We start from the raw sequence: 17,648 nt of genomic DNA, 5'->3' as shown, positions 1-17,648 counted from the left end.
ATATTTTTGGTATTTTTATGATAAAGATGCAAAGTAAAATAAAAGGTAATAAAAATAGCTAAGTGTTGGAAGATTAATATGATAGAAAATAGACCCGGGGGCCATAGGTTTCACTAGAGGCTTCTCTCGAGAGCATAATTATTACGGTGGGTGAACAAATTACTGTTGAGCAATTGACAGAATTGAGCATAGTTATGAGAATATCTAGGTATGATCATCTATATAGGCATCACGTCTGAGACAAGTAGACCGACTCCTGCCTGCATCTACTACTATTACTCCACACATCGACCGCTATCCAGCATGCATCTAGAGTATTAAGTTCATAAGGACATAGTAACGCTTTAAGCAAGATGACATGATGTAGAGGGATAAACTCATGCAATATGATATAAACCCCATCTTGTTATCCTCGATGGCAACAATACAATACGTGCCTTGCTGCCCCTACTGTCACTGGGAAAGGACACCGCAAGATTGAACCCAAAGCTAAGCACTTCTCCCATTGCAAGAACGATCAATCTAGTAGGCCAAACCAAACTGATAATTCGAAGAGACTTGCAAAGATAACCAATCATACATAAAAGAATTCAGAGAAGATTCAAATATTGTTCATAGATAAACTTGATCATAAACCCACAATTCATCGGTCTCAACAAACACACCACAAAAGAAGATTACATCGAATAGATCTCCACAAGAGAGGGGGAGAACATTGTATTGAGATCCAAAAAGAGAGAAGAAGCCATCTAGCTAATAACTATGGACCCGAAGGTCTGAGGTAAACTACTCACACATCATCGGAGAGGCTATGGTGTTGATGTAGAAGCCCTCCGTGATCGATGCCCCCTCCGGCGGAGCTCCGAAAAAGGCCCCAAGACGAGATCTCATGGGTACAGAAGGTTGCGATGGTGGAATTAGGTTTTTGGCTCCGTATCTGGTAGTTTGGGGGTACGTAGGTATATATAGGAGGAAGAAGTACGTCGGTGGAGCAACGTGGGGCCAACGTGGGTGGAGGGCGCGCCCAGGGGGGTAGGCGCGCCCCCTACCTCATGCCCTCCTGGTTGATGTCTTGACGTAGGGTCCAAGTCCTCTGGATCACGTTCATTCCGAAAATCACGTTCCCAAAGGTTTCATTCCGTTTGGACTCCGTTTGATATTCTTTTTCTGCGAAACTCTGAAATAGGCAAAAAACAACAATTCTGGGCTGGGCCTCCGGTTAATAGGTTAGTCCCAAAAATAATATAAAAGTGTATAATAAAGCCCATTAATGTCCAAAACAGAATATAATATAGCATGGAACAATCAAAAATTATAGATACGTTGGAGACGTATCAAGCATCCCCTAGCTTAATTCCTGCTCGTCCTCGAGTAGGTAAATGATAAAAACAGAATTTTTTATGTGGAATGCTACTTGGCATAATTTCAATGTAATTCTCTTAATTGTGGTATGAATATTCAGATCCGAAAGATTCAAGACAAAAGTTTAATATTGACATAAAAATAATAATGCTTCAAGCATACTAACTAAGCAATTATGTCTTCTCAACATAACATGGCCAAAGAAAGTTATCCCTACAAAATCATATAGTCTGGCTATGCTCTATCTTCACCACACAAAATTTTTAAATCATGCACAACCCCGATGACAAGCCAAGCAATTGTTTCATACTTTTGACGTTCTCAAACTTTTTCAACTTTCACGCAATACATGAGCGTGAGCCATGGACATAGCACTATATGTGGAATAGAATGGTGGTTGTGGAGAAGACAAAAAAGGGAGAAGATAGTCTCACATCAACTAGGCGTATCAACGAGCTATGGAGATGCCCATTAATAGATATCAATGTGAGTGAGTAGGGATTGCCATGCAACGAATGCACTAGAGCTATAAGTCTATGAAAGCTCAACAAAAGAAACTAAGTGGGTGTGCATCCAACTCGCTTGCTCACGAAGACCTAGGGCATTTTAAGGAAGCCCATCATTGGAATATACAAGCCAAGTTCTATAATGAAAAATTTCCCACTAGTATATGAAAGTGATATCATAAGAGACTCTCTATCATGAAGATCATGGTGCTACTTTGAAGCACAAGTGTGGTAAAAGGATAGTAACATTGTCCCTTCTCTCTTTTTCTCTCATTTTTTTATTTGGGCCTTTTTTATGGCCTCTTTTTTTTCGTCCGGAGTCTCATCCCGACTTGTGGGGGAATCATAGTCTCCATCATCCTTTCCTCACTTGGGACAATGCTCTAAAAATGATGATCATCACACTTTTATTTACTTACAACTCAACAATTACAACTCAATACTTAGAACAAAATATGACTCTATGTGAATGCCTCCGGCGGTATACCGGGATATGCAATGAATCAAGAGTGACATGTATGAAAGAATTATGAACGGTGGCTTTGCCACAAATACAATGTCAACTACATGATCATGCAAGGCAATATGACAATGATGGAGCGTGTCATAGTAAACGAAATGGTGGTAAGTTGCATGGCAATATATCTCGGAATGGCTATGGAAATGCCATGATAGGTAGGTATGGTGGCTGTTTTGAGGAAGGTATATGGTGGGTGTATGATACCGGCGAAAAGTGCGCGGTATTAGAGAGGCTAGCAATGGTGGGAGAAAGAAAAGTGCGTATAATCCATGGACTCAACATTAGTCATAAAGAACTCATATACTTATTGCAAAAATCTACAAGTTATCAAAGCAAATTATTACGCACATGCTCCTAGGGGGATAGATTGGTAGGAAAAGACCATCGCTCGTCCCCGACCGCCACTCATAAGGAAGACAATCAATAAATAAATCATGCTCCGACTTCATCACATAACGGTTCACCATACGTGCATGCTACGAGAATCACAAACTTTAACACAAGTATTTCTCAAATTCAAAACTGCTCAACTAGCATGACTCTAATATCACCATCTTCATATCTCAAAACAATTATCAAGCATCAAACTTCTCATAGTATTCAACACACCCATAAGAATTTTTTTTACTAATCTTGAATGCCTATCATTGTTAAAGCAAACTACCATGCTGTTTTGTAGGACTCTCAAAGTAATCTAAGTGAAGCATGAGAGAACAATATTTTCTATAAAACAAATCCACCACCGTGCTCTAAAAAATATAAGTGAAGCACTAGAGCAAAAACTATATAACTCAAAAGATATAAGTGAAGCACATAGAGTATTCTAACAATTTCCGAACCAAGTGTGTCGCTCTCAAAAGGTGTGTACAGCAAGGATGATTGTGGTAAACTAAAAAGCAAAGACTCAAATAATACAAGACGCTCCAAGCAAAACACATATCATGTGGTGAATAAAAATATAGCTCCAAGTAAAGTTACCGATGGAAGTAGACGAAAGAGGGGATGCCTTCCGGGGCATCCCCAAGCTTTGGCTTCTAGGTGTCCTCAGATTATCTTGGGGTGCCATGGGCATCCCCAAGCTTAGGCTCTTGCCGCACCTTGTTCCATAATCCATCAAATCTTTCACCCAAAACTTGAAAACTTCACAACACAAAACTTAACAGAAAATCTCGTGAGCTCCGTTAGCGAAAGAAAACAAAACACCACTTCAAGGTACTGTAATGAACTCATTCTTTATTTATATTAGTGTTAAACCTACTGTATTCCAACTTCTCTATGGTTTATAAACTATTTTATTAGCCATAGATTCATCAAAATAAGCAAACAACACACGAAAAACAGAATCTGTCAAAAACAGAACAGTCTGTAGTAATCTGTAACTAACGCAAACTTCTGGAACTCCAAAAATTCAGCCAAAATAGGAAGACCTATACAATTTTTTTATTGATCATCAGCAATTGGAATCAATATTTATCACGTTCTGGTGATTTTTAACAATTATTTTCGTGAACAAAAAAGTTTCTGCAATTTTCAGCAAGATCAAATAACTATCATCCAAGAAGATCCTATAGGTTTAACTTGGCACAAACACTAATTAAAACATAAAAACACATCTAACCAGAGGCTAGATCAAATATTTATTCCTAAGCAGAAGCAAAAATCAAAAAAACAAATAAAATTGGGTTGCCTCCCAACAAGCGCTATCGTTTAATGCCCCTAGCTAGGCATAAAAGCAAGGATAGATCTAGGTATTGCCATCTTTGGTAGGCAATCCATAAGTGGCTCTCATAATAGATTCATAGGGTAATTTTATTTTCTTTCTAGGGAAGTGTTCCATGCCTTTCCTTAACGGAAATTGGAATCTAATATTCCCTTCCTTCATATCAATAATTGCACCGATCGTTTTAAGGAAAGGTCTACCAAGAATAATAGGACATGAAGGATTGCAATCTATATCAAGAACAATAAAATCTACGGGCACATAATTCCTATTTGCAATAATAATAACATCATTAATTCTTCCCATAGGTTTCTTAATGGTGGAATCCGCAAGGTGCAAGTTTAAAGAGCAATCATCAAAATCACAGAAACCTAGCAAATCGCACAAAGTCTTTGGAATCGTGGAAACACTAGCACCCAAATCACACAAAGCATAGCATTCATGATCTTTAATTTTAATTTTAATAGTAGGTTCCCACTCATCATAAAGTTTTCTAGGGATAGAAACTTCCAACTCAAGTTTTTCTTCATAAGATTGTATCAAAGCATCAACGATATGTTTAGTAAAAGCTTTATTTTGGCTATAAGCATGAGGAGAATTTAGCACGGATTGCAACAAGGAAATACAATCTATCAAAGAGCAATTATCATAATTAAATTCCTTGAAATCCAAAATAGTGGGTTCATTAATATCTAAAGTTTTGATCTCTTCAATCCCACTTTTACCAATTTTTGCATCAAGATCTAAAAACTCCGAATTTTTGGAACGCCTTCTAGGTAAAGGTGGATCATATTCAGTCCCATAATTATCAAGATTCATATTGCAAAACAAAGATTTAATAGGGGACACATCAATAACTTTTAGATCTTCATCTTTATTTTCATATAAACTAGAAGAACACGCTTTCACAAAGCAATCTTTCTTAGCACGCATCCTAGCGGTTCTTTCTTTGCACTCATCAATGGAAATTATCATGGATTTGAGAGACTCATTGATATCATGCTTAGGTGGAATAGATCTAAGTCTTAAAGAATCAACATCAAGAGAAATTCTATCAACGTTCCTAGCCAATTCATCAACTTTAAGCAATTTTTCTTCAAGCAAAGCATTGAAATTCTTTTGCGAATTCATAAATTCCTTAACACTAGTCTCAAATTCAGAAGGCATCTTATTAAAGTTCCCATAAGAATTGTTGTAGGAATTACCATAATTATTAGAGGAATTACTAGGATAAGGCCTAGGATTAAAGTTTCCTCTATACGCGTTGTTACCAAAATTATTCCTACCAACAAAATTCACATCCATAGATTCATTACTATTCTCAATCAAAGTAGACAAAGGCATATCATTAGGATCAGAAGAAACACTCTTAGTAGCAAATAATTTCATAAGTTCATCCATCTTTCCACTCAAAACATTAATTTCTTCTATCGCATGCACTTTTTTACTAGTAGATCTTTCAGTGTGCCATTGAGAATAATTAACCATAATATTATCTAGGAGTTTAGTAGCTTCTCCTAAAGCGATTTCCATAAAAGTGCCTCCTGCGGCCGAATCTAAAAGATTTCTAGAAGCAAAATTCAATCCGGCATAAATTTTTTATATGATCATCCATAAATTCAAACCATGTCTAGGACAATTACGTGTCATTAATTTCATCCTCTCCCAAGCTTGTGCAACATGTTCATGATCAAGTCGCTTAAAATTCATAATATTGTTTCTAAGAGAGATGATCTTAGCGGGAGGAAAATATTTAGAGATAAAAGCATCTTTGCACTTATTCCAAGAATCAATACTATTTTTAGGCAAAGATGAAAACCAAGCTTTAGCACGATCTCTAAGCGAAAAAGGAAATAGCTTCAATTTAACAATATCATTATCCACATCTTTCTTCTTTTGCATATCACACAAACCAACGAAGCTATTTAGATGGGTAGCGGCATCTTCACTAGGTAGGCCGGCGAATTGATTTTTCATGACAAGATTCAACAAAGCAGCATTGATTTCACAAGATTCAGTATCGGTAAGAGGAGCAATCGGAGTGCTAAAAAATCATTGTTGTTGGTATTGGTGAAGTCACACAATTTAGTATTATCTTGAGCCATCGTGACAAGCAAGCAATCCAACACACGAGCAAACAAGAAGCAAGCGAAAAAGAGGCGAAGGAAAAGAGAGGGCGAATAAAATGGCAAGGGTGAAGTGGGGGAGAGGAAAATGAGAGGCAAATGACAAATAATGTAATGCGGGAGATAAGGGTTTGTGATGGGTACTTGGTATGTTGACTTTTGCGTAGACTCCCCGGCAACGGCACCAGAAATCCTTCTTGCTACCTCTTGAGCACTGCGTTGGTTTTCCCTTGAAGAGGAAAGGGTGATGCAGCAAAGTAGTGTAAGTATTTCCCCTCAGTTTTTGAGAACCAAGGTATCAATCCAGTAGGAGGCCACACACGAGTCCCTTGCACCTACACAAACAAATAAATCCTCGCAACCAACGCAATAAAGGGGTTGTCAATCCCTTCACGGTCACTTACGAGAGTGAGATCTGATAGATATGATAGGATAATATTTTTGGTATAATAAAAATAGCTAAGTGTTGGAAGATTAATATGATAGAAAATAGAGTCGGGGGCCATAGGTTTCACTAAAGGCTTCTCTCGAGGGCATAAGTATTACGGTGGGTGAACAAATTACTGTTGAGCAATTGACAGAATTGAGCATAGTTATGAGAATATCTAGGTATGATCATCTATATAGGCATCACGTCTGAGACAAGTAGACCGACTCCTGCCTGCATCTACTACTATTACTCCACACATCGACCGCTATCCAGCATGCATCTAGAGTATTAAGTTCATAAGGACATAGTAACGCTTTAAGCAAGATGACATGATGTAGAGGGATAAACTCATGCAATATGATATAAACCCCATCTTGTTATCCTCGATGGCAACAATACAATACGTGCCTTGCTGCCCCTACTGTCACTAGGAAAGGACACCGCAAGATTGAACCCAAAGCTAAGCACTTCTCCCATTGCAAGAACGATCAATCTAGTAGGCCAAACCAAACTGATAATTCGAAGAGACTTGCAAAGATAACCAATCATACATAAAAGAATTCAGAGAAGATTCAAATATTGTTCATAGATAAACTTGATCATAAACCCACAATTCATCGGTCTCAACAAACACACCACAAAAGAAGATTACATCGAATAGATCTCCACAAGAGAGGGGGAGAACATTGTATTGAGATCCAAAAAGAGAGAAGAAGCCATCTAGCTAATAACTATGGACCCGAAGGTCTGAGGTAAACTACTCACACATCATCGGAGAGGCTATGGTGTTGATGTAGAAGCCCTCCGTGATCGATGCCCCCTCCGGCGAAGCTTCGGAAAAGGCCCCAAAATGGGATCTCACGGGTACAGAAGGTTGCGGCGGTGGAATTAGGTTTTTGGCTCCGTGTCTGGTGGTTTGGGGGTACGTAGGTATATATAGGAGGAAGAAGTACGTCGGTGGAGCAACGTGGGGCCAACGTGGGTGGAGGGCGCGCCCAGGGGGGTAGGCGCGCCCCCTACCTCGTGCCCTCCTGGTTGATGTCTTGACGTAGGGTCCAAGTCCTCTGGATCACGTTCGTTCCAAAAATACGTTCCCGAAGGTTTCATTCCGTTTGGACTCCGTTTGATATTCTTTGTCTGCGAAACTCTGAAATAGGCAAAAACAGCAATTCTGGGTTGGGCCTCCGGTTAATAGGTTAGTCCCAAAAATAATATAAAAATGTATAATAAATCTCATTAATGTCCAAAACAGAATATAATATAGCATGGAACAATCAAAAATTATAAATACGTTGGAGACGTATCATGCGGTCACCGGCGGACCACCCGAGGAAGAAGGCCCTCCAGCCAATACCCCAAGGGAAGGGGTTGGCGTTGGAGCTGGAGCTAGAGCTCATGGCGATGGTGAGGAGGAAGGTTGACAGCGAGAGAAGAGAGGGGGTGGGTAAGTAGTGGTGGGCAGGGTGAGTAAATATAGGGGGATGGAGAGGAGGAGAAGAGTGACAGTCATGCCGTTTTAACTACACGCTCTTCAATAAGCCATGAACTCTGTGCTGTGCTTGACTCCATGAATTGTGTGCAGACCGAGGAGAGCAATGAGATGGGCACGGAGGTGCTCCCGGCCGTTGGCAACAAGGGCAAGCAGCCCCTTCACCCAATGCCCGACGAGGTTGTGCTACCGCCCACCGCCGAGGAAGACCGGAAGACGCCTGAGGGTGGCGACGACGAGGGCACGGAGGAGCCCCCCAGCAACAAGCGCCGCAACTACGGCCACTACCATCAGGAGGATGGCCCAACTCACTTCTGCAAGGTCATCCTTGCACCGAAGCTTGAGTGCATCCCCATGCCTCTGGACTTCACCAAGCACTTCGTCACGGTGCCGACGGAGTTCAAGCTCAGGAACAACACCGACTGCTCCTGGAAGGTGACGGTGAAGCTGATGAACGGCAGGGTGACCCTGGATCAGGGTTGGGCCACCTACACAGCCGTTCATCAGATGAAGATCGGCTACATGGTGACGTTCAAGCTCCTCATTCCCGACACCCTCAAGGTCATCATCTTCGACGACGATGGCATTGAGGTCGTTAACAAATGCGGGAAGCACGACGAAGCCTTCGCCGCCAAGGAGTAGGGTCGGGGCCTTACTAAGTACTATCGAGTCTGCTTTGAACTGTTTATGTTTATGGTTTATGCGTAGAACTGTTATGAAGTGTGGTACTGCTTATCTGAAATATGCTCTTAAGTAGTTGATCCTCTGTTTATACTCTGCTCTGCTTATGATGTGTGCTACATGGTTGTGCCGAAGTGTGTCGGTAACCTCACCAACTAGCCAAAGAGGTTACCACACACCAGACGTTGCATACAACCAAACACCATGCCTTGGGTTTGTCCACTAACATGCAGGCAACCAAACACCAGGCAGTGTGGTTCAGCCCATGGAGGCAAGAGGGCATGCAGGCAACCAAACAACATGCAGATGATGCATTTGAGGCGGCATTTGTATAGTCAGGTTGAGTGGAGAAGTGTATGCAATGCGAGTACTGTAACGCACGGCAACCAAACACGCCATAAGTTGCAGCCTACTACTCTACCACGGTACAACTAGTGTTCTCAAAACCTAAATGTAAGATTGCGAAACAGAAGTTTGGAATGTGGTCAGAGGCCCCCAAACTGAAAGTCGCAGGTGCCAGTCATGCATGCTGCTTTCTTCTCCCCACATGGGGCGGATGCCATGGACCGAGTGACCAGCACAACTGAAATGTGTTCCGTGCTGTGTTTCAAGTCAAAACATGAGCTGCGACCTCTCCACATGCCGATTTCCACATGAAAAACAGATGGATGATAAGGCGACCTAGCACGCACGTGCTCTTCGCCTTGAACATGCGGTTTGCCCACTAACACTTTTTTTTACCACTAACACGGGCCCCTGTTCTGTTCATGATACAGTCCGGGTTTGCTATAGTAGTACTCCAGCACGTATAGTAGCTAAACAAACGAAGCATCCTCAATGGTAGATTCGTAACTCGGAAAGATTGCGCAGGGCTCGCGAACATTCTCCTCCGCAGCAACGACGACAATCACATGATTTTTCTGGTCCATGCACTTTCACCAGTAAACAAACGGAAACTCGAACCGTGAAAATCAAATAGTACCGTAAAACGAACAGGAGACGGGAGGCGCACCGGAAAACGACAGAGTGGCACGATGAAATCATGGCGGGGAGCGCCCGGAACTCCACTTCCACACTCGCAGCCTCCGCAGCGCTTGGCGCACCGAGTCCAGCAAGACCACTGGCTCGGGCGGCACGCCCCGACACAACGGAGCATGAAACGCCCGGTCCACGCAGCGGCCTCCGCGAGCGCAGAGATAAAAGGAAGGCAAGGCTATCCGGTACGCCGGCACAAACCGCACCACTCGCGCACCACACTTCCACCAGCCATCTCCAGTCCTCGCTGTCGCTGCCTACAGGAAGGAGCACACGCGCTCGCTCGCAGCCCCCCGCTCCTGCTCGCTTCCCGCGTCGCTGCCGTCGGCTGAGCGGCCCCCGACGAGGGACGAGGGTGGAGGAGAGGCGTCGCCGGACGGAGCTGCGAGGTTCGGTGCTTTTCCTTCTCGCTCTGTGCGATTCCGATCGCGGTTTCAACTCGAGGAATCAATTTGAACAAAAGCTGTCCCCGATTGGTTGCAGAATTGCAGTTCCATCGAATTGAGCCGGAATTCCCATTTCCTAATTTTGTTTCCGGTTCATTTTTAAAAGAGTATGCTGTCACTTAGAAAACAAAACACCAGCCTTGTCCTGTTGCTGCACACCAAGCAATGAGCGAATATACCATTTCGTGCCGATTACTACTATAAACCACACAGAAGATGAGCTACACCTCACCTCTAACCTTGGTTGCCCCGCAGGTGTTTGTAGGATTGCGTGCGTAGGCGAGCTTTCGAAGCTTGGGCATAGCCATCGCCATGGCCACCGGGGTGGCACCGGCTCCGCTCCCGCACGTCAAGGTCCGCGGCGGGGGCATCGGCTTCACCAAGAGCGTCGACTTCGCCAAGGTCCTCTCCGTTCCCGGTGCGCTGAGGACGGCGTCCTCGAGAGGCAGGGCGCTCGTGGTGTGGAGCTCAAGTACAGAGTCTGATACCATGGAGCTCGAGCCGGCCTCCGAAGGAAGCCCACTTCTTGGTATACATCCCGTGCTCTGGTCTCCTTGCATATCTATAGGGTTTGTTTTGGAGTTATTTTGTGCCTTTGTACTATCTATCATCTGAAATACTGAATGATTTTCCCCATTTGTTCTTCTTTAGTTCCCAGGCAGAAGTACTGCGAATCTATCCACCAAACAAGGAGGAGAAAAACACGGACTGTGATGGTCGGGAACGTGGCACTTGGCAGTGATCACCCCATGAGGATTCAGACTATGACTACCTCAGATACCAAGGATGTTGCCAAGACCGTGGAAGAGGTGCACTCCCTATCTGTGGATGGCAGCCCTGCATAATCCTCTTATTATTAAGATGTTTTCTGTTTAGTCGACTGATGAAGTATATCGATCACACTATTGCAGGTGATGAGGATAGCAGATAAAGGCGCTGATTTTGTTAGAATAACCGTCCAGGGTAAAAAGGAAGCTGATGCCTGCTTTGAGATTAAGAACACTCTTGTCCAGAAGAAGTAAGTACTTGCTGGGTTAATAAATCGCCACAGATTCTGTTAGTTCTCATGAATGAGTCCCTCACTTTCCTTTTGTGTTTCAACAGTTACAACATCCCTCTAGTGGCCGATATTCACTTTGCGCCTACAGTAGCTTTAAGAGTGGCCGAATGCTTTGACAAAATCCGTGTTAACCCAGGAAACTTCGGTAAGTGATACCATGATGTCTCACATTTGCGTTGGCTAAATTCTTAACCATGTATTATGAGTGCTGAGAACATTACTTTCAGCCGATCGCCGTGCCCAATTTGAGAAGCTGGAATATACTGAAGACGATTATGAAAAGGAGCTTGAACATATTGAGAAGGTCAAAACTTTATTCATTCTCTTGCTGCTACTTCAATCCGCACGAACATATCATGTGTCATCTTACTTGCACGCCGCTGTAATATCATTTCAGGTCTTTTCTCCATTGGTTGAGAAATGCAAGAAGTATGGAAGAGCAATGCGTATTGGAACAAATCATGGTAGTCTTTCTGACCGGATAATGAGCTACTATGGTGATTCTCCAAGGGGAATGGTAATTATTTCTTTTCTGACGATATATTTAACCATCATTTGATAGATGCATAATATTTTCTGCATACTAATTTCAGGTTGAGTCTGCTTTGGAATTTGCTAGGATCTGCCGGAATTTGGACTTCCATAACTTTGTATTTTCAATGAAAGCAAGTAACCCTGTTGTCATGGTCCAAGCATATCGCCTGCTTGTAGCGGAAATGTATAACCTTGGATGGGATTATCCTTTGCACTTGGGAGTTACCGAAGCTGGTGAGGGTGAAGATGGGAGGATGAAGTCTGCTATTGGCATCGGAACACTTTTGATGGTAAATACGTTGTTACTTCCTAGTGTTGTGTGAATGAGTTCCTTCCGTACAAGTGTTCTTAAAGTGAGTTGAATTACATGGGAATCTTGATTGCTTTCTTATGAATAAATAATACTTTGCTTTTCAAAGCTTATGGCTGGAAGCTGAGGTTGCTTATTTGACTCAATAAACTTGGTATTCAGGACCCTAGCTCACTTCAGATAGCTGATTCCAAAACAGTTTTAGAGTACTGAATAATAGTTTTCCAGTGAGCTGATTGAGGTGTACAAGACTAGATTTGCTTGATCACTTTCCAGTGCCGTGCTTGTATGTTACTTTGTTGTATCTCGAGACCTTTGCCATGCTATTGTCTGACACATGTCACACATGTGACTTGGTAGTCTCTTGTAAGGCTATATATATGTGTATTTTTTTTTGTCTTAAGGCCTATATCTTCTGTTTGTTGTCTTGTAGGATGGCTTGGGTGATACAATCCGTGTATCCCTCACAGAACCACCAGAGGAAGAAATTGATCCTTGCAGGAGACTCGCAAATCTTGGAACTCAGGCTGCAAACCTTCAAATAGGAGTGGTAATGAACTTTTCCTTTCCCTAGCATTTCATTTTCCTCTTGTTTAGTTGCTATAGTGCAATGTTAATTTTTTTCAGGAGTGTTTTGCCTTATCTGATTGTTTGAGCACTCTTAAAACGTTTATCTTGTGCTCTTAGGTCCCATTTGAAGAAAAACATAGGCGCTATTTTGATTTCCAGCGTAGAAGTGGCCAGTTGCCTTTACAGAAGGAGGTAAGTAGAAAACAATCATTTACTAGATCATTAAAACGAATGGTACCATATTTCTTACAAATTGCTCTTACAACAGGGTGAGGCAGTAGATTACAGAGGTGTCCTTCATCGTGATGGCTCTGTTCTGATGTCAGTGTCCTTAGATCAGTTGAAGGTAACCTGCATCTTCCTTGCCCTTTTTTGTGGACTATATTGATATTTTCCTTGTGTGACCCCACCAAAAGATATCTCTATGCAGCTATGTAAACCAGGATGACTTTCAACAGTCTCTTAGTTTCCATGCATTTAGCAAGAAGGCTACTTTGTTATTTGGATTGAGAAAATAGCTACAGCAAATATATATAGATTTCGTGTCCGAATCAATGTGTTCTGTAATGATGAAAGCCTCCTTTATTTGCCAGGCTCCTGAGCTCCTTTATAGGTCTCTTGCTGCAAAGCTTATAGTTGGCATGCCTTTCAAGGTCTGATCTTCTATAACTGTATCTTCTAGTACACAATTATTTTTAGAGGGACTTCAGTTTAAACTGACTGATTTCTTGTATGAACATTAGGATTTGGCAACTGTAGATTCTATTCTTTTGAGAGAACTCCCCCCTGTAGAAGATGCTGAAGCAGTGAGTTTCATACATTTCTTTTGCGCCCCCCCCCCCCCCCCCCTTCAAGTGACAGGCATTTGTCTATTATGTTCTATTCCTTTATGAAAGATTGCCAGCTATACTTTGTATTTCTGTACAGAGACTTGCACTCAAAAGATTAGTTGACATTAGCATGGGCGTGTTGACTCCCTTATCAGAGCAATTGACAAAGCCACTCCCACATGCAATTGTGCTTGTCACCCTTGATGAACTATCAAGTGATGCAAACAAGCTTTTGCCAGAAGGTAGCAAATTGTTTCCAACTTTTCTAAATTTCAAATTCTGTGTGTAAAGATATTGATTTGCCTGTTATATGACTTACTCTTTTTCTTGTAGGCACTAGATTTGCTGTCACTCTTCGTGGAGATGAATCATATGAGCAGCTAGATGTTCTTAAGAGTGTTGATAATATAACGATGCTGTTACATAACATTCCATATGGTGAAGAGAAGACTGGTAGAGTACATGCTGCTAGGAGGTATGTGCACACAGTGGGCAAATTGGAAAGCTCTGTTCAGTATTCACTGCAGTATGTTCCACATAATGAAATGTTGATATGGTGAACTAAATGGTCAAGTATATACTACTCCCTCCGTGTAAGACCATTTTTGACAAATATAAGACCTTTTTGACATTAAATGGTCTTACATTTTGGGACGGAGGGAGTACGATTTAAGCAAGAAAAAGTCTTTGACTCTATAGAAGACCATCAGTTGTGAAACAATTAATGTTTTTTAAGGATTATACTTAACAGATCATAATGAACACTATGGTGCTTCTGATTTGTTGTGCCTACCTAACACATATATTTTTGTTCTTGTTTTACAGGCTGTTTGAGTACTTAGAGACCAATGGTTTGAACTTCCCTGTGATCCATCACATTGATTTCCCTAAAAGCATCGATAGGTGACTCAAATATTCTTCCCATTGGAATTCCTGAGTGTTTGTTATGTTGTATTTACACTATTCAAATAAATGCAGAGATGGTCTTGTTATTGGTGCTGGGAGCAATGTTGGTGCTCTTCTAGTTGATGGTCTGGGTGATGGTGTACTTCTTGAAGCTGCTAGCCAGGAGTTTGAATTCTTGAGGGATACATCCTTCAACTTGCTACAGGGTTGCCGGATGCGCAACACAAAAACTGTACGTTCATGCATTGTTTTCTTAATAGATAGGGCATGCTCTGTCTCTAGATCTCCTAAGTGAGATCCATCTCCAGTTGAACTGTTTTTGCTTCACACTCTCCCTGTCACAACGAAAATTTGAGGGTAACCTCCCCATATCAGCCAACCAGGGGGGGGGGGATGTTTGGTTATTATATCTTCCGATTTTTTTTAAAAAGAATATCATTGGAGCCATTTCTGACTGTTAACGAATTCTGCAGGAATATGTCTCTTGTCCTTCTTGTGGACGAACGCTCTTCGACCTCCAAGAAATCAGTGCTCAGATTAGAGAGAAGACCTCTCATCTGCCTGGTGTCTCTGTAATCTCTCGAACACTTGATTGTTTTCATTCATTTTAGGTAAAACATTGGCCTGATTCACTATATTTGTGTTCGTGGCAGATTGCTATTATGGGTTGCATTGTTAATGGGCCAGGAGAGATGGCTGATGCCGACTTTGGATACGTTGGAGGTGCCCCTGGAAAGATCGACCTTTATGTTGGGAAGGTAACAGTCCAACACGTACATATTGAATCATACCAGATGGATATTTTGCTATAATTGTGATAAATTCAAATTTGTTCATGAATCTGTTGAGCACAACTTTTAATTGTGCGGTGATGGCGTGAATAAATATATGAAACCAGTCTTACTGCCATCGTTTCCTTCCATTGACACCATGTATCTTTTTGCTGTAGACCGTTGTGCAACGGGGAATTGCAATGGAGGGTGCCACTGAAGCCTTAATTCAGCTAATCAAGGACCATGGCCGTTGGGTGGATCCTCCTACAGACGAGTAGGCTCATGCTGTTTCGGGTAGTTCATGTGTAGCCCGTAAACGATCCGCTAGCGGAAAATACAGTGTATCCACAGAGGTCATCCCCGCACATATTATATGTTAGTTGGGAAATAAAATAGTAACAATGTCGGCTGCGATTCTGCGACATCTTGATGAAGCATAAGCAGCATAGAAGCCTCTTGAAATCACATCACGGTATATCTTAAGCATGTAGGAGTACATTTGTAGATGACATGCAGAAAATCATAGTGGTTTTACTGTATCTAGAACTAGATGATGCCCGGCTCGTTGCTGCTACATTGTATTCACAAAGGACATCCCAACACATATTGTATATCAATTGGGAAAGAAAAAAGTCCATTTTACTACCCTGAATAAAGTGGGTGGTTCACTTTACCCCCTGATCTATTTTTCTGCTCCTTTACACCCCTCAACTATCCTATACCAGTCAAAAACATCCCTGAGTGGTTTGCTCCAATCAGACGCTGATGTGGAGATGGTCAATGGCGGTATTTGACCTATGGTGGGTCCCTCTCTCCTAGCCACTCTCATTGACTGATGGGTCTGGTCAACGCTGACTGGTTGCACAGAAACTAGCAGGGGGTTTATTTAGACCTAACTACATCATTAACAGTGGGGGACCCACATGTCACTATCTCCAACTAACCTTAATCAACCTAAACTAATGACGCCGCGTGTCAGGCACGGCCGGGGTTAACTGCCGGCGACCTCAAATCACGGCAGGGTTCTGCCGGAGGCCACGACGGCGGCGTTGGAGGCTACCAGGGCGTAGCTTGCGCTCGCGCGCATCCATAGGTGGTCGTAGGAGGCCGTGCGATGGCCGGAAGCAGGCTACCAACGGAGCTGAGCGGTGGCAGAGGCACGGCTCTGACGACGTCGGTGTTACAATGTTACAACACGAAGCCAACCGAACTAGAAAGCAGGGTGGAATCTACGGACCTATTGGGGCATGACAGGTAGCATAACGACGCAAGGGGAGCTCGGGAACGAGGAGCACCGCGACCATGGCGGACGGCGGCGCTGAGCTCGCTTGGACGACGACTACAACACAAGTGTGATCTCTAAAGGAGAGGGAAAATTGAGAGAGGCTTCCTGCGAGTCTAACGGTGGCGAAGGCTAGGCCGGGGCTCTTCTATGCACGTCAAATCATTCGTCGGCGTCCGGCGGCCGCAGTCGGAGAAGACAGCCCGATTGCGTCGACTCCGGGCATATGGGCTTGAATCCTTCGGCGCAGAGGACCGGCGTGAGATTTTGGAGGCTCTGGACATGGTGGTTTGGCGAGGGGTGGCCGGTGGCTACGTCGACGACCGGCGGCGCTCTGTAGTGCTCGATGCGTGCTCCAGTCTGAGAGAGACAAGGAAAGATTGAGCCACGATGCTCCTAGTTCAACCCCAGCCTGACATACTGGTTGCCGCTGGCGACCCCCGGCTCCCCGCACCTGTCGCCGCCGGTGGCCAGGCCATGTGCGTCGCCGGCCGGCCGAAGATGCCTGAGGCTACACAGGGAAGGAGGAGGAGACCACACGGTCAGCAAAACAGCGTTGACCGAGTCCAACTCAGCAAAACCACCTGACCAAGTCCACTTTGTGTGAGTATTGAACGGTATTGGCTTTATTAAGGGGTTAAGCGAACCATTTTGGACTTCAGGGGGTTATGTGAACCATCGATTTTGTTCAGGGTAGTAAAATGGATTTTTTTCATTGGGAAATAAAGTAGAAACAGGGTTGGACACGATACTGCAACTCTTGATGAAGCATAAGTAGCTTAGAAGCTTCTTGAAATCACGTCACTATATATCTTAAAGAAGGTTATGCTATCATGCAAGTACATTTGTATATTTTGAATTGTTCCAAGCTGTGCGTCTGGACATGGTTTTTGAAAAACACGTAGAAATCAAGGGGAAAAAAATCCCGTTGTTCAACTTCTTCTAGAACCACCCCAATCCAATTATGTGTGCGCAGTTTGTTGGAGTTTTTTCTTCTTCTTTGGTTTAAGAGAACCTCTTGTTGTGTTTGTTGTATCTTTTGCCCACTATGTCTGAATCTTGGCTTCG

The 17,648-nt window shown here is 43.0% G+C and overlaps 1 protein-coding gene across 1 annotated transcript; it reads left to right on the top strand.

Moving 5' to 3' along the window:
- The first annotated feature begins 9,968 nt into the window (after window positions 1–9,968).
- Window positions 9,969–15,971, top strand: LOC109746781 (4-hydroxy-3-methylbut-2-en-1-yl diphosphate synthase (ferredoxin), chloroplastic). Its single transcript, XM_045229924.2, has 20 exons — window positions 9,969–10,258; window positions 10,571–10,844; window positions 10,967–11,124; window positions 11,227–11,333; window positions 11,420–11,520; window positions 11,603–11,679; window positions 11,773–11,892; window positions 11,969–12,199; window positions 12,653–12,769; window positions 12,907–12,981; window positions 13,058–13,135; window positions 13,383–13,442; window positions 13,533–13,595; window positions 13,717–13,861; window positions 13,953–14,094; window positions 14,445–14,522; window positions 14,598–14,757; window positions 14,999–15,097; window positions 15,179–15,283; window positions 15,475–15,971. Exons 2-20 carry the CDS (start codon window positions 10,628–10,630, stop codon window positions 15,574–15,576), a joined length of 2,235 nt encoding a protein of 744 aa, XP_045085859.1. The 5' UTR covers window positions 9,969–10,258; window positions 10,571–10,627; the 3' UTR covers window positions 15,577–15,971.
- Window positions 15,972–17,648: the final 1,677 nt, after the last annotated feature.

The sequence above is a fragment of the Aegilops tauschii genome, chromosome 6, assembly GCF_002575655.3.
Source record: "Aegilops tauschii subsp. strangulata cultivar AL8/78 chromosome 6, Aet v6.0, whole genome shotgun sequence".
Lineage (NCBI taxonomy): Eukaryota > Viridiplantae > Streptophyta > Magnoliopsida > Poales > Poaceae > Aegilops > Aegilops tauschii.
This window is presented reverse-complemented; position numbering and strand designations above follow the sequence as displayed.

What these genes read in the sequence shown, in the direction of transcription:
- LOC109746781 (XM_045229924.2), top strand. Translation starts at nt 10,628, where the DNA reads ATGGCCACCGGGGTGGCACCGGCTCCGCTCCCGCACGTCAAGGTCCGC. An exon ending in TGTTAACCCAGGAAACTTCG is followed by an intron (nt 11,521 to 11,602) that starts GTAAGTGATACC and finishes CATTACTTTCAG; the next exon opens with CCGATCGCCGTGCCCAATTT. An exon ending in CTGTAGAAGATGCTGAAGCA is followed by an intron (nt 13,596 to 13,716) that starts GTGAGTTTCATA and finishes ATTTCTGTACAG; the next exon opens with AGACTTGCACTCAAAAGATT.